Source organism: Gymnogyps californianus, chromosome 7 (genome assembly GCF_018139145.2).
Source record: "Gymnogyps californianus isolate 813 chromosome 7, ASM1813914v2, whole genome shotgun sequence".
NCBI lineage: Eukaryota > Metazoa > Chordata > Aves > Accipitriformes > Cathartidae > Gymnogyps > Gymnogyps californianus.
Genome location: NC_059477.1, coordinates 26,571,996 through 26,594,557, shown reverse-complemented (window position 1 = coordinate 26,594,557; position 22,562 = coordinate 26,571,996). Strand labels below are relative to the sequence as shown.

Sequence of the window (22,562 nt, the reverse complement as noted above, 5' to 3'; positions counted from 1 at the left end):
GGTGCAGGATCTAGAAGCCCATGGCGTTGCAACTAAACTACCACGCTGGCTGAAGTCCTCTCTCTGCAAGTAAAAATTTCAGACCCATTGCTTTACATGCACCGGAACATTTCTGGTATAAAATTATTGTTTCCTTTTCACCATTATGCACATCTTAGAGAAACCTGGAGGGTCTCTGCAGCTGTTTTGTTTTGTTTGTTTTTTTAACTAAAATAACACAATAGGAAAGACTCCTAAGGATAGAAATTTTGTATCTTTTCCCTTTTGAACATAAAAGACCTTTCTAGACTCTACACCTGCTCTGTAAAGCTACCTCCAACACTAAACTGATGGTAAAGAAGGGGTACATTTTTCAGTTGGCTTTTGAAATCATAGATCACACCTCAGCATTTCTTTTCAGCTCTTCTGCTTCAGCTTCTGAATACTCCATGTCAAGAACATCCTCATTCCCAGAGTCTTCATCAGAACCAACGCTGTCCAGGAGAGAGCTGTTAAACTCTAGATAGCATGGAAACAACGATACTGCGTGAGAAGCCGTGGTGCACACAGGAATTCACAACAGGTTGAGGTATATCTACCCACATAAACAAGCACAACAAAATGCTAATGTTTCAAGCTTCCTTTCCAAGGAAAGCAGGAGATATTGGAATTTCCAAATAAAACTCTCTCTCCCTTCCCTAACTTGTCAAAGCAATAGTTAAGAAAAGTATCCTGGACTATCGAATTAATTTTAGCATCATCTCTCTCATACTTTTACAAAAGGGCACCATGGCAATGACGGCTCAGTGATAAAAGAGCATTTAAACACCCAGTTCACTCCAGAGTGCCGGTGGTCTGCATCCAGAACTGACATTAAAAGAAGTACAGCCAGTTTGGCCAGTGAACTGTAAGTTTCTGCAACGAGGAGCTATGAATTACAGTTTTAACTATAAGTTGCATTAACGAAGTGCATTTTTCAATTAAAACTGGCATCAAAACACTACTGCTGGCAGCAGGCATCTTTTCATTGTTTTCAATGGTAAGAAGGCTGCTCACCGCAGGAACTTCCAGTTTGCTTGGCTGAGCAAAATGCAGGCAGCTTTCTGTAAAGAGCCGGAAGGCACCGCTGCTCCCTGTACACGCTGTTCCAAACTTCCTGGGATTCTGCAGCTACCCGACTAATTTAAGATTTTGTACAGTACTCATTAGGAGAAGTAGCTATGCTTTCACCAGCTAAATTAAAGCTACGGAGTCCTGGGTGGATGAGAAGTTGAGCTTAACAGGACACCGCTCAGGATTTTTTTTTTTTTTTTTTTTTTCTCCAAAAGAGTGCCAGTTATGATGGAGATGTTTTGCCAAAGAGATTCTCACACTGCTTGCCCTGTTAAATCATCAGATGCTGGATTAATATAATCTTCTTGGGAAGTTTATAGATGAATCCCTTTAACTGAGAATATTTTACTGCTGGTTTCCACACTTATTCGGGCTGTTGTAAGCCAAGAAACGCAGCCACTTAGGTAGGTCTCTGCATGAAGCACTTGCCACGGGTATTGCTAAACGCCACTTCACCAACGGTCCCTGGATGACTAGTGGTTCTTTGATTGCAGCACCACTGGGAACCTTCCTAAGACAAATACTGCCAGCTATACGTTCAAGATTATTAGCATCTCCTTGAACAACTGCTAGCTGATGCCTTACAAATGAGACAGCAGCAAATTGAGAAGCACAAGGCAACGCTTGTGTTTAAGTCAAATGACTGCAAATCAGGAGGAGGAAGGATTCCTAGCCTTGAATTCTTCCTGCACACAAGAATCAAGGAAGACCTGAGAGGGACTGGGCAGTTGGTCTACCAGAGTGCATCAGGGGACAGGACTCAGGTTGAGGGATGCTTCAGCAGCATTCAACTTCTCTTCAGAAGCAGACACAGGTTCATCCAGTAATAACCGAGGGTCTTTAAAGGTGCCTGAGCAACTACGAGTATCTTAACACAATACTTCATTACCCTTCCCTCTTTGGAGCAGGGAAGGGTAATTTTCTCTCAGTTACGCTTTGCTCTGCCAGATTGTATGAAATCACTCACATGCCAGCCTCACACAAATGTTAAACAGTGCCTGAGGCTCACCACACTGTCTGGATTTGGAGAAAACAGATAGTGTATTTTGGGTTTCTTTTTTCACCCGCAACAGCTATACCTTGCAGTGAGGTCTGTCTCCCTCCCATCCTGTATCAGACAGATACAGCACTTATTCATTTTCCTGGGCAAGGCCAGTGCATTCATTAATCAGCACTAAAATATCAATGCAAGTAAGAAATAATCCTTATGCTCTGACTAGAGCCATTAGCATGCTGGCTTTTTCTGGGAATGCAAAATTTCAAGGTCCATTTTGCTCTCTCTAGATTAATATTATTATTAAATACATATTATATATATTTAATATCATATATTACATATATCTATCTATATATCTATATCTAATTAAAAACTCAAGAGACTGAAATAAGTAACTTCTCATATTAAGTTTTTCCTGGCATTTGCTTTCACAACCAAGAGCAAGAAAAGCTGACCTGAGCAAAGCCAAACACAACAAAGCACACACCAAAAGAACATGAAATCCCAGCTGTCTTACAGACACTCAGGAGCTGCACTCATACGCACAGATCTATTTTCTCTCAAAAGCAACATCCTGGAAGAAGTTAAATAAGTTTCACCTTGTAGACTTAATTCCGTGGCTCGTTTAAGGTCATCATCCTCTTTTTGTTCTCGTGCCTCCTAATGGGAAGAGAACAAAACTTAGCTCATTGAGACACTTCACTGTTTAAAATTCGTGTGGTGCTCTTTTTCCATTGAAACTGTGCTGCTCTGGTTTCTACAACAAACCTGACATTGTAAATTAAAGATTCTGTGTGAAGGAATGTTTGCAACCAGCAAGAGTCCAATGTTCCCGTGCAACAGAACCTGGGACAAACCTTCATTAAGGCTCGTCAAAGCTCCTGAAGTTTGGTATGCAGCAGAGCGAGTCTCTAGTAACACCGAACGCTTTCTCTGGATCATTAATTTGAAAAGCATCTGAATGAATTTGCAACCCTTCGCTAAGGAAAGCTGTCACTTACACACAAAGCTCCTCACACTTCAGCAAAATTTAGACTTCTTCTGCCCAAAGCCAGCTGAGGACAGAGTCATTAAATCCTGACAGATTTTATTATTTTTAAGCCATTTGAAAGTAGAGCCAGTGGTTCTATGTAACAGGTGTAATTCACAAAGGCAGGATGCAAAAAAAGACACCACTAAACCACCAGGTATTAAAAATATTACCATGAACAAGTAGCAAAGAAACCTCAAGCCAACAAACCCTTCTAATCTTTGAATAATATCATGCCCCTGTTCCTCCCACCACTCTTGAAAGCTCAGAGCTACAGCAAGCCAGTCAATAATATTTAATGAGCTGGCTTCTTAATTCAGGGTTTGAATGCTTTCAGTGCACCTGAACGCAGAATCCTAACTACGTATTTCAAATCAAGATAACCACAGCTACCGCATTTCCATGCCTGAATCATTAGAATAGCAGATTTTCACTTCAGAACTGTAGCAGAACAACACTCAAAGGGCAGTTTTACATTATTAGCATGAGGTCTTTTATCTCACTATTTCTAAAGCATTTGGGAATCTTTGTTAAACTACTCAGCATCGCTGAATCAAAGCTACATCTGGCATGGAACATACCAACCAGCACCTCATAATGAGTAATGGGAGAGAAAAAAAATCCAAGAGCCATGGAAACATCAGATCTCATAAGGAAAACCATGACAGCTTTAGTATTACTAGAGAGCAGACAAGGGCACTTATTTAAAGGAAGACCTGGCTAAACACTTGCTTCGCTCTCAGCGGCTCGGTTAAACTTGTGGAAATCAGTTACAGATCTTGAAATTCAAGTGGAATACAGATGGTTAGCACATAACCCGAGATCCCAAATCTTTCCAAGTCTAATTTAAAGGACTTGTTTTAGACTAAATTATTTGGGATACTTTTTTCAGTTTACTAACAGGGAAGGATCACATAAATGCTCAGTTCCTATATTCTTCACTAAGCATCCCCTACTTGCTAGTACCAGAAACAAGGCACTGGGATAGACAGATCTTTAACCTGACCTGGCATGGCCATTCTTAGCCTTTGCTTTGAGTCTTGACACAACACGCTGCAAGAAGCAACTGCCAGGGAAGCTAAAGGTGGGCTTGGTTCTCGGTGACAGATAGTAAGAGTTTAGTTCAGTTTATCATCGTTTTTACGTAATGTTACAAGGCAGTGTGTAAATGTGCACGGAAAGCTTTGAGAAATCTGCAGGTCTGTGACGTGATATATGGTTTCCAAAGCACATACAAAACGTGCCCAGATGTCTCCAGTGCCGTCACTGTACTGACACTGGAGCTAGACGAAACCCAAACCTTTTTTCATCTGGTTCTCTCAAAAAAGCAGCAGAATCCCTTTGCAGCTACTGCCTGAACACAAGCTTTTCCTTTAGCCATCAAGTTTCCAGTGCTGGAGAAGATAACTCAAGGAAGCAAACTCTATTTCTTACTTGCTCTTGAAGGCTTTGAGCCAGTGCCTGCTGAAGTTCTTGTTCTTCCCTCTCTCTCTCCATATCGTACTGCTGCAGCCAGTCAACCTCCCCCTGGGAGCCTTCCGGAGTTTTGTTTTCCTTATTCTCATCAAAATCTTTAGTTATCTCGGTGAAATTGGCAGGACCTGAGGAATCAGAAAGTACAGTTACACTTTCCTGGGTCTTCTGTTTGTTACCAGCTAAATCCTCTTCAAATCACCACAATCCTTGCAGCACAGTGACATCTATTGACAGGGAGAGCTCACCAGCCATAAAAAACCACACAAGAGTCAAATGGAAAAAGCTCCAAAGCACAGTCTCATACTTATTTTAACAGATGTAAGATGAACCATTTGATTAATCCCTGAACCTGTTCTCTTCTTAGCCTTTTATGTCCACTCAAACAGCAACTTTAACTAAAGTAAGATGTCACATACCACTAGGTTTCTGCAGCCATGAAGCTGACACTTGAATTTCTCTAGAAGGAACCATGGATTATAAAAATTTGCATTGCATATTATACCTTGGAGTACTACAGACGAAGCCACAATTAAAGCCAAATCATACGTAAGACAGAGGGAAGCACAAATCTCAAGCACTGTTTAAATTTGTCAACTTTTTGCTTCAGGTAAGAGCCTCAATCTTGTGAACACTACCTACAGCTTTAAAAGTGCAAGAAGATAACTTTTCAGTTCACCTTTAAAGTGAACACTAAGGCAGAAGCATTTTACAAAACTTCTGGAATGAACATTCATTCAACCACTGCATACACCTCCTGCAGTTGCAGGACACTTTGATTTTCCCATTTCCTTGTAGCTGAGAAAGAGTCAGGACCTGCTCCAACAGCTATCATGCAGCAACATGAAACTTCATAGTTTTGCCCTATGCAGACTTCAACATCTGCTCATTGGTTATTAGTAAGGATTATACAAGGCAGTCTCAGTATCTGTGACCTCTTAAACACAAGACCACCAGAATCAGAACTATAATCTATCAGTCTAATCCTCTTAAGATGAAAAACAAAACAGAATTACATGACCTTTGAAAACTTTCAATGTAAGAAGAAATACTCACTTGACTCACACAACTGTTATTTGAGGCTCATGTAGCAGAAAAGACATCTCCTGTCATATCTAAATTAGCCTTTTTTTGAAAGCACCACAAATTATTAATTGTTTACAAAAAAAATTATTACTAGTGGTAACAAGAAATGGACCAAGTTAAATCCGTCACATTTAGAATCATCTTGTCTGATATAGCAAAGCACCCTTTGCAATTAAGTTTCCTTTAAATAGAACATAGGATTGTGAACTCATGGCAAGTTACATTCGGCTGCCATAACTGGTAACTCAACACACACACATATCTCACCTGAATGCCAAACCGTATGCTTTGAGTAGTTCTTGTGTTTTTTGGTCATACACAGTCAAATACAGAAAGCTGAATGCAATGTTGAGTGTTTAACTGCATTCTTAATCAGAAAATACAGAAACTTTTATTAAACACGTACTTTTTGCTTAAGTGTCACAATAGAGCCTTCAAATAATTACATTATACTTTCCAAAGAAAAGCTGGAGAGAGATACATTTATGTGGCCACACTCTCACAACTCTCTTTCACACAACCATAAGCAACATTGGTGTATATAACGGAGGGCACAAACAAGGCTGACCACAGACTTAGTTTTCTTACACACTGCCTTCCAACATGGAAGCTGTCAAGAGTTGTCCATTGAAACAAGTGTGATTTTAGGTAACAGAGTGGGGGTTTTTGTTGTTACTATTTAATCTCCTGGCTCTTAGAGGAGAAGGAGAGCATATTGTTGGCCTGTTTTTCCAGGCTAGTGGAATTAAAAATCTGACTGAAAGCATGTAGCACACAATAAACGATAAGCAATTAAATTTCCTTCAGCCAACTAAAGGAAGACACTCAGTTTACCCACACTGAGATCAAACAGGCTCCTTCTTGTACTTAACTGTGTTTCTGAGTCAGAGGCCATAGTTCACAGGCCGAGTCTCTTATGCTCAAGGGTCTACTCTCACATAAAAAAGTATTAGAAAAAAGTTACAGAGAGAGCGCTAAATTCATTAGTAACTAGTGACAAAATAACTGCATTTATGAAAGCATTCTAGTCTTATGCACCCCAGAGGTCACTCTTGCACACCAGCAATGTGAACACTGCTACTGTGCTGCCCAGGCTGCAACAGCTACAGAAATGAAAATACTTTCTGATTATAGAAGGTTAAGTTCCAGACACTGCCAAATCTTAGTAAATTGAATTGTCTGGTACGGGAACCAGTGGAAGCATGTGTTAATCAGGAGAGAAAAAAAATGGAAAGTAACTCTGAAGATGACCTTACCTTTATCAGAGACGTGACAGACATACAAGAAAATAAATTTTCACAGTTCAATGAATTAAATGCTTTATACGCAGGGAAACTGTAAGAAAACTCTGAGGAAGTCAGGCAGTTTCAGCAGTGCACTAGCATCCAGATTCTGCCACCATACATTACTAACCTGCTGCTATCAGTAACCCACTTTAGCTCGCTACAGTCCAATTAAGATGGTTACTTCGCCTTACCTGAGTCTAATGCTGCTTTGGGTTTCTCCATCTCCATAGATTCCAGGTTTTCCGGCAATTCCTGAATCTCGTCATCTCCAAAACCAGTGTCTGGGCTGCTTGTGGGCTTATCTTCATCATGGCTCAGAGACAGAGAAGCTTCCCTTTTGCTAATCTCTAAGACAGCTGCTAGCAGCTCATCTTCGCTCATCCCATCAAAACCAGCATTACCCAGCTCAGGTTTATCACCCTCCATTTTACTTCTTTTTGAACCCTAGAGATGAATGGAGATCTGATTAAGTGCTTGAATAAACAGGTATATAACATCAGCTTTACATTTCTGTAGAGATTTTTTTTTTTTAATTTTATTAACCCAGGGAGTGGGAGCTTGGCTCTGTCAACATTAAACAGATAGTTATATGAGACTCAATGGAGACACAACCTTTGTAGCTACATTCACTTCAAGGAATAATATTTAAATATAAACTACAACCAGTTTTTACAGGCCCTGTGGATTAACATACACAAGATTACTCTTCCCTTCTCCTTCCTTTCCTTCAACACATGTGTTCCACCTTTAGGTTCTGATGAATCCTCAAGCCTCTGGCAAGTCACTGCTGAGGCACAAGTAGCGAAACGGCACGTTTGTTAACAAAGGCTGAAGCAGCAACATGAGAGTAATTGAACTTGAACACAGGGATGGAAGAATAGGAACTGAAATCAGGCTGGTATGAAGAGCAATTAAAATTAGGTTTGGTGCTGCAGACTTGCCATATGAAATCTTGCAGGGGGCAGGACTGCAAGCCAAGTAAGAAAACAGTTAACCGGGGAAAGGGGGGAATTATTCTTTCCTAAGGAGAACAGAATGACTTTAAATTGGAAGAAAGGAAAAACACTTTAGTCTTAATCTGTTTTTTAGTTATTTTCCTAAAACTGACGCTAACTTGCAACTAATATAGTAATTTCAATCATTTTGATATTAAGAGTTAATCAGGAGGTTAACCTCCATGTATGCATATTTACACAATTATACTACTTACCATATGCTTAGATTTTTTTTCCCCTATATTATGTTAAAAATGGGGAAAAATAGTTTCTATCAGAATGTACTTATCCAGGTCTTATTCTAAACTGCATTTGGATGGATCTCAGAACTTCGTTAAAATGAACATAAATACATTTTTACTGCTGTTTTTTACTTAAAAACAGCAAGCTTTTGATGAGCAAGACTAGTTTTATATAGCAAACATTTTGTATTAAGACTGGCTTATCAAACAAGATTAGCAAATGAATTAGCCAGTGAAATTGCTTGTTCTAGACATCATACCGTCCAAGAATTAGAGCTGACAAATTTAAACCTCTCTCTGCACATCTATTCAGGCACTGAATAAGGAAAGCAGAGTACCTGCTTTTTAAGCTTTCCGATTTCTCTCTCTGCACCTGTAGGCTACTAACGTCAAAACTGGTTTAGCTCTTCCGCAAACCCTAGTTCCAGGCACCTTGCCAACAACTACCACTAATTCAGTGGCTGGACTTTAAAGACTTGGCAGCATCTGTGCATTATTTGAATACAACTTTTTGTATTAGAAATTATTTGCATAGATTTTAAGTAGCTTAGGCTCTAAGACAGGTTGCTTTAAATAAGTATTTTTAAAAAGTACTTCAAATACTACTTCATCTGCAGAGGCAGAAATCACAGAAATTGCAGTTCTGCCCACTTTAGCTGGATAACTGCTATTTGCCCCTACAACCCAATGTCGCATACACCGGCTGTTCCAGCTGTTCTCCCACACAGCTGGACTGTTTTGCAAGCAGTGCCCCACGGGGGGTATACCGGCCATACGAAGTGACTGCCAAGCCCCTAATGCAACCTCACCCACAGCTTCTATGAGAAGCATATCAAGGGAAATGGTGCAACAGCAGTAATGCCACTTCCAAGGACCAGGACCAGGTCCTCCCAGGACAACACTGAGAAGGACAGAGGATCTGGTTAACAATCACAGATGGCTGGTCAGGCCTGTGGTTGAGAAGTGGCCAAGGTGCGCAGTCACAAAGAATAAAGTCACTTATGTGGAATCATCACCACCACTGTCTCTTTCCCACAACAGGCTGGAAAGCCTATAATTAATTTGCTATTCAAATTAATAGGCTTTATTCCCACAATTTCTGCACTCACAGGGCTTGTGCGATAGAGAGTACCTACACTTCCTCACAAACAAAACTTGAGGAAGAATCATTTAGGACAGTTTGGAATACTTTTTCTATACATAAGAGGGACTTCAAAGACAAGCTGGTTTCCTTCCCCCACCCACAGCCAGCTATAGATGTGCCACGCAGGACAGCAGTTGCCTACCCTGTTCCTGAGACCTTCAGCAAAGGGTTTTCTGCTTTCTCCCAAAGCAATCCATTCCATCCCTACACATCCTGAGCATCAGGAATTTTTCCCTAATATTTAATCTAAAAATTACTGTCTGCAATTTAGTCTATTACTTCTTGTTCTATCCACCACAGGCACAGAAAACAGCTCAACTGTTTCTATTCATTTCTTTCCCTTCCTTGAAGACACAAGCCCTGCTTAGGTTTCTCCTTAAACTAAAGACCCAAGTTCACTTGCCTGCTCTTTCCCCCAAAATCTTCCTTTCTAGACCTCCGACCATTCATGTTCCCCTCCTCTAGCCCCTCTCCAATTAATCTATAACTCTTTTCAGTCCGGAGCCAAAAGCTGGATACAGAACTCCAGCTAAAGCTCAATGCTGAAGAAAAAAGGAGAGTTACTTCACACAACCTGCAGGCTATGCCTCTGTTGTCAACCAGCCTGACCTTGTGACCAACTGTCACCTTTCATGCCCTTTCTGAAGGCCCACTGCTTTCCCAGCTGTTCCCATCCCGCATTTACAGTCAATTAGTCCTGCTAAGATTAGCACCTTTAGCCTGTTCCTACTGAACAACCCCTCCTATTTTTATGCAATTTCTCAGATTTGTCAAGATCACTCTTAACTGTAGTTCTGAGCATCATCATACTGGCAGCCCTTCCCAGCTCTGGGTCTTCTGAAAATTTAATACTCGTTATCTATTTTATCATTTATTAAATACTGAGTGGATCAGGATCCTCCCTTGGTTTGATCTTCCAATCAGATCAGAAACCGTAGATACCTTCCTCTTGTTACCTATTGCTATTCAGCCAGCTTTACGCCTGTCCTTTAATGCCATAATCAAGACCACAAGTCTCTGCTTGATTAAAATAACCCCATAAACATTGTCAAAAACTTTAGAGAACCAGAGATGCAGGACACTTGTCCTAAGCACTAGGCCTGCAACATTCAATAGAGGATTATCTTGCAGTATCACTTTCTTCTAAGCTTCTTGTTTTCCCTTCTGGGTCACCATTCCTTTGCACACAACTCATCTACCTGCTAATACACGGCCCTGATAGAGGTAAAAAAATATCTTGGCAACATTAATACTAGTCACAATGAAGAGCTCAAAGGCAATTCGAAGTTAAGTGCACCTTTACACCAATGAACTTGATCTCTACACAATTCTACATGTCCACCTCCAAAGACTGATAGCTTCAGTTTCTAAAAGCATTTAAAAAGCCACATTTGAAAGGGGACACAGATTGGATGTGCAAGAAGTTCTCTCAGTTGAATATTTTGCTTAGCCCAACTTGTACTGGATCTAATTTAATCAAGGGCTTTACTGCATAATTTTGTTATTGACAGCCCATTATATTTCAGCCTGGGAACTTTATTAGCGAAAGTTACCCAAAGGACTGACAAAACTGCTAAGCAGCTGGTATACATAACCCAAAAACTCAAGTGCAGTTGCAACGCAATTACCTCTGTTCCCAGTGGGAACGCAATACAACTATACAGAGAGATCAATTAGCAAAGCACTCCCTTCCAGCACTGCAGTGCTAATTAGAAGAAAAAACTTATCTTACATCAATTTTACTTGCAGTCTATGCTAAGAAAAGCACAGGCCAGACATGAGCACATATAGGATCTACGTATATGAAAGTTTGTGGTTTTTTTCCCCTTACCTTTTCTGGCTCTTCTTGCAGTTGTTGCTGATCTCTACTCTGTATGTTACACAACCTTTGGCTATGGGCAACAGAGCGTTTCAACGGCTCATCATCGCTGTCAGAATCTACATAGAGTGCTGCAGAGCTCTTTGACTTGAAAGTGTATTTTCTGTAAATTAAAAACATGGCTATAAAACTTTATAGCATTGTAGCATTGTACAAATCTGTTTCAAAGTAACCGTTAAAGAAGCATTACATCCAACTTTCACATTGTGGGACAGTAAAATTTGGGGAACAAACTGCAATGATTGACAATAACAACTTATTAACACAGCAAGCAGGGTTTTCAGAAAAGGTGTATTTTACTAGGTTAACTGACATACCTACTTCAAGCCTGCAATAGCAACTTACAACGTTAAAAGTTACTAAGTGTGTGGCTCTTGCTTCTAAGGCCAATGGTTCTGCACTTTATTACCTAGCAGTACTCATTTGAGTCGAGTCCACAGTAACATGCAGAACTTGGCACAAACCATTTGACTTCTGAAGTTTACTAAGCTGGACACAGGACTTGCCACATCATTACTAGGATATAAAAAGCGCAAATCTGCACAAGTTTTTCAGTTTTCCTGTTTGCTCTTTCATTAAGATAATTCTTGGTTTTTTAGAACAGAAGACAAGGGAGTCTGGGGAAGTCACGATTTCTGCTCAGTTAGGAAATCTGGTCTTGTAAGTATTCCACAGTGCAAAACTATCCAGTGTGATACCACATTTTTCACTATATCAAAAACTGGCCTTTCAAAACGGCCTATAAAAACAATGCCCTCTCATCTTTGCAAATAAACTTACGGAACTAATCACCTGTTCCCAAAACACACATTGGGGCTCCACAGAGCCAGAAGAGAGAAAAGAGCTAGATCGCAGAATTAGAAACCATTTTGCTTCTTATACATGTGACTTGCAACTACAAATGCAAGCTAGTTTAAGGTATCTGTCACTGACAAATCATCTGTACAAACTAAATCCAGTTCTCATTCTGATGCTCAGCCTTCTGTCTGAAAAAAAAAAAAAATCCACCTTCGCTTACTTACAAGTCCCCAAAGGTTCTCAAAAGAAATGCTAAGGTGATCATGTCAACTAGGCAAATTGTACCATTGATATTAATTTCAGCTAGCATGTAACACCTATAAAACTCAGATATGAAAAAAGACAGTAGCTGAAATAATTTACTACCATAGAAAAAATAGAAAGAAAAGAAAACAAATAGAAAAAGTGGAAAGATTAAAGAAGAATTAGAAAATTTTAAAATGCCTTAAAAATTATCCCATGAAACCCCAGGCCATGGGCATTTCAGAGCTATAACTCACCTACAAGGTGTGGAAGTGCTTATAGTACAGGAATTCACCATTTGGGAGGCTTTCAATGGACGGGAACTATTAAAAAAGCAAAGTATTTATTGCAGCAGTTACAGTCTTTGAAAAATAAGTGTTTACTTGTCTGCTATGCATGCAAATCCATGACCAAAGAAACAAGTAGAATACCATTATGTACTTGCTAATTGCTTAGATTTAGAGTAATAACTCCATCATGCTATAAATATACAACAGTTGTTCAAAACCATATATAATCCTTTAAACTTGATTCACTTCTTAGTGATGCACCCTTAGGGACAAGCTCACAAATTAAAGGCTTTGGGCTCCCATGTCAAGACAACTCATTCCTTTATTTTTTATTCCCACCAACATTTGAGTTCCTGCTCCCAAACCACAGTCTCCTGCTGCTGTCTGGATCAGCCGGTTTTCTGGCATGTCCCATGTCTCCGTTTCTCCTCCCTTACCTAGATTCTTCTAAACAAACTTCCTGCTCCATTTAATCCTTTCACAGGCTCCTCAAAGTCCATCACTATCACTACACATCTATCCACCAGATGGCTGCCAATGCAGAAATCTTTTCTAATCTTCCCCCTCAAACCAGGGCTGCTTCTCTCCAGCCTAGTTACCCTTCCACTCTCCGGTCAATCAGAATGGTTTCAATGACTAAAAAAAGCCATTGGAAAGCTACTTCAAATATATTTTCAAGTATTTCTGCTCTGGTTAGCTTAAGATGTTTGTTGTGTTTAAGATTTCTATTGCGAAAGCAACGTAAATCTCAAACGCCACTGAACGTTCAGCACAAGAACACATGCCAGACTGCTGAACATATACACCAGATGTGTCCTAACTCACTACAGCTACTGTGGTTATGTCACTAGGCAGGGACCACAAGAGACCTGAGGGTTTCTTGTTCCTTATTCTGCCACAGACTTCCTATGTGACAACTGGCACATTTAATCTCTCTCTCAGCACAAGCAGCTGTACAGAAATAACTGTCACAGGGAAAAGGAGAGAGAGTATTTTCAGCATGTGAAGTGCTCAGATACTACAGTGGCACAGGAAAGACAATGAAAAATGAATGATAGCACAGGAGGTGCAAATGGAAATTAGCAGAAAAAGGTAGGATGTTACATCTCCTAAGCAGAGTTAAGTGTGCTGTGAAGGTAAAGGTAATCTAGATTATTTTGAACCGAGAGGCATAATCTTTACAAATTACTAACAGAAGCTCTCTTAAAAAGGATAGAAAGTTATTTTCAAGGACAGTGAAGATTATCTTACCAAATATTCCCTAGATAATGTGTCACCAACTCTTCCTACTGCTTCTATCACGCTTCCTTTCCATACATGTTCTCATGATGGCATCATCACAAACTAGCAGTGCATGTCTGAAGCTGCATAATTTTAATGTTTCTTTGCCCAGACATCTTCTGGAGGAGATCTGACAACTGCCTACCTTGTGGCATATATGCTTAACGTGGCATGGATCGATCACAAGTTGTACACTTACATTGCAGAATGGACGCTCCATCCCAGCGTCAGTGGCAGCCTAGTGCTTTCCGTACAGTGTGAAAGCAGGGTTAAGTATCTTGGAATAACCACCTGCTGCCCGACTTTATGATTGAGAGACAATGCTACATTGAAGCTGTATCGTTTCAGATGAAGAATCAGGACCCTGAGAGATATGAGAGAAGGACAAATGTTAATCTCAAGACAGAAGTCAGAGAAAACCTATTCAAAATCTACACAGCCCTGTTTACAAAATGCATTCACCTGACTCTAAAACAGATTATTACTTCGGGGTGGTAGGGAAACACTATCCACCTCTTATCTGGCAAGAGACAGGTAATTACTTTCCTGTCCATCACTCAACTTTGTGCAAGGTGCAGAGTGCAGACTCTGCCAACTCAAGAGGCTTCCTGCTTTGATCTGCATCACCTTGCTCTTCAGTCAAACAGAAGCAAGCAGCTCTTACCAAACTCATTATTTCTACTACGCAGTGAGAGGTAGGAAACAATCAAAATATTATCATTATAGGCCAGAATGCTAGTATATTACTCCCAGATATTCAAGACCGTGATGGAGGGATCACACAGCTGCCCAAAACCGAGGAGGAACTGTGCCCAGTGCAAGATGTGTAGTTGGTTTATCTGTCACGACATTTTCTCTTTGAAAGAGCTTTTGATCACAACAGTATAAAGAGCCTGAAAAGGCCTCGTTACACTGAATCTTCTCCCTTATGCTGCACTTTGTACTGTCTATTTAGATCATGCAGCTGTATCATCACTTATGTTGTGCTAATATTCAAAAACTTTGACAAGGGTTTTGCAGCACTAGCATAAATACACTATTTAAGCAAAATGCAAGCTACCAAGTTACTGGGTTCAGTGTGAGTATACCTGGGACAAGGATATAGGCCAGATAAAGTCATCCAACAGTCTCTTTTAGCTTTACATCCCATGAGAAAATGATCCCTACCTCCAAGCACTTCCACTCTAAATAATGAGCCAAACCCAACCATAAGGTCAGAAACTATTGAGCATGCCATCAAACACATGCATTAACCCTCAAAGTGTCCACCTTCTTCCTCAAAGTGCCATGCTTACTGAGAGAGAAAACAGGTATCAGCATGGGAAGAATTAATTGATCAAAGCAAAACACTCTATATGCCTTCTGGCACTAATGCCTCCAACTCAGTCCTGCCCGTCAGGTCAGCTGAGCACAAAATATTAAACTTCCAGAATATATTTACTGTTTCCACTTCCCTCACATCCCAGAAACCCCAAGAAACGGGGAAGGGGAAAAGTCAGCCCTCCTTGCGTAGCGATAGGGAGGAAGAAAGAAGTGTTGCAGAGGGTGCCCAAGAGAGCTTCTTTAGAGGGAAACTGAAGAACAGCATGAAGACTACTGTCTGCACGTGCATCTTTCTCACGTGCTGACCACCGTACATGCTGTCCCACCCATTTTCCCAGCTTTACTCTTCAAGGGACTTTTGCTTGCGCATTTGTAACATGCTTCCAGGAAAGAGAGGAACAGATGTCAATATTTACCTGGGAAGCCTGTTGAACTTGTGTGTGACAACAGCAGACTTTCCATTGCACTTCTCACAGGAATACTCGATCTCCTCTGCCTGTTTAAGAGAACAGAAAAATGACTAGTGCAACAACAGACACATCAAACAGATCTCAACAGAAAGCAACAGACAGCCTTTTGGCTGTCATGGAAGCTCTTCAAAACAGCAGTTCACTTAAAATTATAGTCACCTTCAACATGACCTAACAAGAGGGCATCTGATAAGAGGACAGGTAGCAGAGCTTACAATTTGACAACATATCCACTAATACAGGTGGAATTTTTCCTGCAAGTCTATTGCAGACCAGTGAATCAGCCACAGCTGAGACAAATTAGCTTCCAAAGAGAGGGGACAATCTGGCAAGATTTACAGTTTTCTCTCCTATATACAGGTTGCTTTTTTTTCCCTAATAACCTTTGGTAGAGGATAATTTACCATGAAGTTTTCTCTCTCTTGTTCAAAACCTCAACTTTGTTCCTGAAGAGCTATCCTCATCTAAACTTGTCAAGGATGTGCTGCACCAGAGTAGAGTTTTGAATAGACAGCAAAAGGGGAAGCATCACTGTGCTGAAATTACATGACTTAGCCACCAAACATTTCTACAGCCCTTTTCTTTAAGTGAGGCGAAATGACACTACTATAATTTTAAGAATTTTTCAAAATCGTAAGACCTCCACTAGCTTTTAGAAGAATAAGCACACCAATTATTCTATCTGTTGAAAATACTATCTGCAAATAGAGAAAAAACCACAGGTCTGTCTCAAGATATGACAAAATACAACACTAATTCACAGACGTAAGGCTTGTTTTTAGCTTTCAGAAACCTCACCTCGAAGCCCTACTCACAAGACGAGCGTCCACATATTACAATTATTTTTTTTAATTATTATATCTGCATGACCTTTTTCCTCCATGCTAATTTAGGCCAGTACATAAGCTGTTGAAGCATCCTAGCCCAGGAGAGGAAGCAGCAATTCCTGAGCGATTATCTCAATCTGACAGCCTCCCTTCTCTCCTTTGTTTTTGTTTATGCCTCAACTCTTCCACCACAAAATGGGGAAGTTTACTTATTTCACAGCAGTATTGTAAGGATCAGTTAATTTCTGCACAGCATTTTACAATAAAAACTCCTGTATGCTGTTAATGTACAAACCTCAGAAAAGTGCAAAGTTAATGATTTCACACGCCTGCAATCACTGTCATAGAAACTAATAATCAGCTATACAATCAAAACTTCCATATGGTACATAACCTACACATACTCCACAGTGAATAAAAAAACCTCTCAACACTATGTACCCGAAAAAAGAGGTCAAGGGAATCCTGGATCGATCGGGAAGGAAGCAATTTCTTTCTTCGAGGAAGGTCAATGGAGAGGTCATTAAATTGTTCTCGTTTAGTGACTGTTTCACCACACCTAAAGAGAAACACGCTTATGTAAGTCTGATGAAAAATACACTTGAAATTAGCGACAACTTACATTTTTTAGGCTAAAGTAACTTCCCAGTAAATATATGCCTCTTGATCAATCTATTTTTACTCATCAAAATGGAAGTGTTTGATGCTTATGACAAAGTTGAATTTTGGGATTTCACTTTGATGCTTTAGAAGTTGAAAGAAACATTTGTGTAACGGTGAGAACAAAAAAACACAGACTGCTTTGGAGAGGCAAGTGATCAGGTACACAGGAAATCAAAGTGACTGCTATGTAGCCGAACACGTCTTCTTCACTCAGCATTCTTAGGAAAAAAGAAATGAGCCCAGCCCAGAAGAACAGAAAGCCTAGAAATACTTTCAAACTGTTTTTAGAAACAAAATAGTAGAGTCTATTTAAAAAAAAAATTTCTCAATTTTCTTACGCTTTTGGCAGGGGGGTGGGGGGAGGACCCTACAGTCATTTCTCTTCAATAATTATTACCTGCATGCAATTTACTTTTAATTATTTTAGGGAACTAATGCAGTACACACAAAGTAACACTCCCAAATATCTGTGTTCATGAAAACTTTGTGGAATGCAAGCATCCCATATGGGAATCTGCTGCACAGGTCATACACAACGAATGCCCAGACATACTCGTTTACATCTTTTTCTGCAATAACCTAGAGAGACAGAAGAAAATGCCATTCCCTGGAAGCCCTTAGAAAGAACAAATTAAAAACATGGCTTCCTTTTTTTTTTTTTTTTTTTTTTTTAAGAGGAAACATTACTTGGCTGAAACCCCCTTTTCTCACTATTCTCATACAACCGGTACACAAAAAGCAAAGCACAGATGTTTTCCACTGGATATGTAATGAAGAACTAGATGGTATGAGACTGTTTACAGAAGGCCTGCAGCAGCAGACATCATGGTGTGAGGTTTACAGCATTTCTAGACCATAGAATATTTTCTAAATATCTAGCTTCAGAAAAAACACAGTTCTTGCTTCCAGTTGTAACCTGCAGATGAAGTCACGTAAGATGGGAACACTTCCCAGTCTTTTAAGGTAAGTATGAGAAAAGCTCTCAAGCATACTTACATTTTGCAAATGATAGAATGCTGAACCTCAAACTCTAAGTTACTGATAACCGGACACGTATAAACTTTGGTGGCTGAGAGGTCATCAGAAGCCCGTCCAGGTGAGTTATCCTCATTAGGGACTGGCTCACTCTTCCAAGTTTTGTTTAACTTTTCCATGTCTTCCTTCAGCTGATCTAGACACTGGCTCAAGAACTCATGTGCATCCTAGAAACAGGGTAAACTCATCAAAGTGATTTTGTACAACTTCATTCAGTATCTTTCTCTCAAACACACACAGACTGGGGAAATTATGTTTCAGTTCATTGCATTCAGCAACATTAAGGCAGTTCTGCTCTAACAAACAGCAGGCAATTGTTGTCATTCAATCAAAAGCTCAAGTCACTGTCAAATAGAGTTGAAGCTTGACAGGAGTTCCGCGCAGTCCAAACACTGAACAAACTACACATAATTGTTTCTAGACAATATGGTACTTACATTCTGCATGTACCCAGAAAATCTCTCTGCAGTAGCTGAAATTGCACTTTTCACCTTCTTGAGCAGCTCTTTCTTAACCTCAGGGCTGCAGACATCCTTTTTAGCAAGCAAATGGGCAAAACGTCTGCAGAAGTCAATGCAATGAAACACTGATTGGCTTTCCAGGACTTTAGAGAAATAAAATAAAACTCATGATACCTCATTTTCAGAGTCTCTAAAAGCTTTTCTTCTGTGATAAGTAGTTTAGGGGTTCTGTACAAAAATATCTCATATATAATTAACCTTTTCTATTTCAAGTATTTTGAAATCTCATTTGAGGCCATCATTGGAACAGGACCCAAATGAAGAAAAAAATTCCACAGTCTTTTACGGTAAAGAGAAGAGCCTTATGAAGTCCTATAAACTTATTTCTGCTATATCTTTTACAATGAGGAAAAAAACAAACCACACAATGCTTTTTGAGAACGTTTGTACTGATAGGAGATATGAAATCACATGGCACCAAAATAATTAACACAAAATCATTAAATTCAACTTGCATGGTCAGATTGGTTTCTATTTATTTTTAAATTTCCACTCAGTTTCAAGCCTTACTTCTTTTGGCAGTAAAACATTACAACAGAGTAGAAAAAAACTGTAACAAAGAGCCATGAGGAGTTCCTTGGTTCAAGCTACATATAGTGTTACTGGTAACTTTGTTAAAAAACTGTTGAAATTGACCTTACCTGTGCCTCTCAGTTATTGTGATTTAGTTATCTTTTACAACTGCTTTACAATTTCACAGGAAATACACACCCGATATATTCCAAGCACAACAGTTTTGGTCATAGTACATACATGGGAAGGTGATGGGAAGATGTCATGTTCCATGACACACAAAAAAAAAAAAGAGAGAAAGACAGAAAGGACCTGTGCAATCCCCTCCCACCCCAAACCAACAACTAATACTCAGTTACCCAAAGAATCTGATCAATTTACTGCAGCTCAACAAGTTTCTGCTATTCTGCTGAGCTACAGTAACAGTGTGTGCTCTCCTAACCCTCTACAACTGCTCAGTGAAGCACGTTAGGAAATACACCTTTTTCACCACAAAGCAGTTGATAGGCAATTGCTTTTCAACCAGGAAAACATTCATCATGTTAGATCAAGTGTCCATACCCAAACCAATAGAAGCCAAAAGTAGATGCTGCTGAGTATCAACTCTGACTTGTACTTGGGCAAAGGATCACACACCGCCCTCCATCAGAGGTACTATGGCACAAGCTCTACCTGCACAGTTTACCATTAGGTATATGGGGCACAAGCTTCAGAGGTCTTTCTACAAAAATAAGGGAAAGGACATTTCAAGAGGTACGTGGAACAACCTCTGATCCCAAGTAGCGTCAGAAGAGTTCAAGAAGACACAGCAAAAATAGAAAGGACCCCAAAAGATATAAAACGCTATGAAATGGAAACAGAAATGGTTCTGATAATCCTGAATCTTGTTTAGTGAGAGAAAGGAAACTAAGTACACAAGCGCATATATAATACAAATCCCAAACGGTAGAGTGTGCAGTACATAGAGCAAACAGCAGTTTGTCTTTCTGATAGACATACAATGGAATCTGAATGGCACAGGAATTCAAAATTTCAAAGAGAAAAGAGAGTTTTACATATTACAGAAACCTTTGGAGTTTCTTGACATGAGGTTTGACTAAACTGAGAGTTCAGCTGAATTTAGAAAAAGATTAAGCATGTAGAACTTGAACACCCTCCACAACTACTAGACAAAGGATATTTTCCCAAAAGGCATAAGCCCTCACATATCAGGTGATGTTAGTGACCAGCTTAAACCCTAGTTGGTAATCAGCTAAAGAAGTTAGCTTCTTTAAAAAGAAGTTATTCTGCATCTATTTATTTTGCAGTTTCTTGCATTTTCTTCTGAAACATTTCACTCTGCCACCAGAAATACAGTAGAAGATATAAAAGACTGGTGTAACTCAGCATCGCAATTTTTAAGAGTCTACTTCCTATTTCTAAAGTAAAACTCCAAAATACAGAGAGCTCTAGGATTTATTTTATTATCTGCACATGCAAATTACCCTATACAATGGTGCTTCAGTATTAGAAAACCAGTTTCTCAGTAATGAAAGAGAAAATATCCTTCCCAGAAAGTGAATTTTACCTGATAAGTGCATTGAGTGGAATTTTTTTCCATGGGATACCCTGCTTGAGCAAATCATTAGCAAAAGACTGAATTGAAAACAAGGACTGTAGAATGGCATTCATATAGCAGGTGTTTCCCAAGTTTGAAAATCTGAAAAAAGATTGAACACAGTATGTATGTCAATGTGTAAATATGCCAGTGTTAAACACAGCACTACTAACATGTAGGACATTCTCCCCAGCCACTCCCCACAGAGTTTCTTATTGGAGCTGTTCTCCTGCCCTTCACACTAAACTGAAAACTCACGGGAGGCAGCATTTATCAGGAAAGCGCCCATGAGTTTCTACAATCAAAATTTTAAAAAATGTGTGTATATACACAACATAGGGAAATGAATCAGGAAAGTGTATGAAAAGAACATGAATTACCTGAAATTATTATCTAAAGTTCTCAGGAAGTGAATTTAAGAATATATATTTTCCAAATCTGAAAAAGAGTTCCCTATCTCAGTGTTCATTAATTTCAGGATTTTTTTTTTCATTAAATAATTATAACAAGAATGTGCATGTTCTGATGATGGAAGTGTGCATGCTAGATAAAGAAAATTAAATTTACCCTTGTAATTGTTGTTGAGGATGGGTGGAAAGGGGCACTCGGGGTTTGTTCCACCCTGTGTAATCTTGATTAGATCTCATTTTTTTAACAGAAAGAGGAGCAGGCTGAGAAAGAAATCCCAGGCTTCTTTTGGCTGAAGGGGTCTGGCTGGATACACTAGACCTAAAAACATAAAAGGATAAGGAGTGTAAGATTTCTAATGCTCAACCTTAAACAGCTATAGTCCATGACACTGGAATTGTATCACTATAGAAGACAAGGACAGGTAAAGCCACACAAGATAACTGGCGTGTATCATAATGCAAAAGAGGTGTAAGAGAGAGAACTTCTTTCCAGAGCACTTAAATACTTTGGTTAAATTTCCTTACATCCACAGGTGTGCATGCAGTGTAACCAAGTCTTTTGTCTTTACGATATTTAACAATTCCCCATGCTGTATGATGAAAGGAAGAACGATCGTGTAGCATGAGATCACCACTCCTAAGATATGCTTAAAATTCACATCTGGGCCAGAGTCTTTTTTTTCAGCCTCTTGTTCTTGTAACCTAATCACTCTGGACCTCAGTCCCTCATGTGTAAAGCACGGACAATGCTTCTTTTCTTCCTAGATCTTGTATCTCATCTATCTAGGGCAGAGACTGACAGGCCGATTGCACAGCGTCTAACACAGAAGAATCCCAACCTCAGCAGGATTCAGTATTACTAAAATACTGTTACTAAAATACAGAGTTTCATGCCATTTATCTACTTGGGAAAAATGAAGCAAGCATTCAGTCTGAAGTTCCAGAGTTTATATAGAATCTGAACCATCTAGAGTTCAGATATAATCTGGATCAGTCATTCACAATGACTATAATAGACTTGAGTGATTTTTAGAAAGTCTATTGCAAGCAGTAACTGGAGTTTGTAGATGTAACTACAGCAACTGTAGCCACACTGAATACCTAGATTGTACTCGGGGCGGGGGAATATATATATATACATACACACATTTTATGCATATAAGCTATACACCACGTGATAAACACATAGGAAACTGAAGATCCTAATTCCTGGGAAAGAACTGTCATTTACAGTTCATGCTAGTGAATCAGTCCTACCTGTCCAGGGTGGAACTGCCAGTGGAGTACTCTTTTGAGGAGGACCGACTACCATAAAAGGATGATGACTGCAGTGGTAAAATACCTTGAAAAACAGAAAGAGAGGCAGG

General features: G+C 39.6%; 1 protein-coding gene across 1 annotated transcript in view; it reads right to left on the bottom strand.

Annotated features, from left to right (window-relative positions):
• The window catches only part of USP37 (ubiquitin specific peptidase 37), a 35,034-nt gene that overhangs the window by 3,814 nt on the left and 8,658 nt on the right, over nt 1-22,562 (bottom strand). The window contains exons 7-20 of the mRNA XM_050900428.1: nt 22,453-22,537; nt 21,353-21,514; nt 20,756-20,887; nt 18,592-18,715; nt 18,116-18,321; nt 16,898-17,015; nt 15,576-15,655; nt 14,036-14,200; nt 12,523-12,588; nt 11,177-11,327; nt 7,156-7,408; nt 4,554-4,720; nt 2,689-2,749; nt 383-498 (exon numbers count right to left, since the gene is read on the bottom strand). Of these exons, the coding sequence (XP_050756385.1) occupies nt 383-498; nt 2,689-2,749; nt 4,554-4,720; nt 7,156-7,408; nt 11,177-11,327; nt 12,523-12,588; nt 14,036-14,200; nt 15,576-15,655; nt 16,898-17,015; nt 18,116-18,321; nt 18,592-18,715; nt 20,756-20,887; nt 21,353-21,514; nt 22,453-22,537 (1,886 nt within the window). The remainder of the gene's footprint in view (nt 1-382; nt 499-2,688; nt 2,750-4,553; nt 4,721-7,155; nt 7,409-11,176; nt 11,328-12,522; nt 12,589-14,035; nt 14,201-15,575; nt 15,656-16,897; nt 17,016-18,115; nt 18,322-18,591; nt 18,716-20,755; nt 20,888-21,352; nt 21,515-22,452; nt 22,538-22,562) is intronic.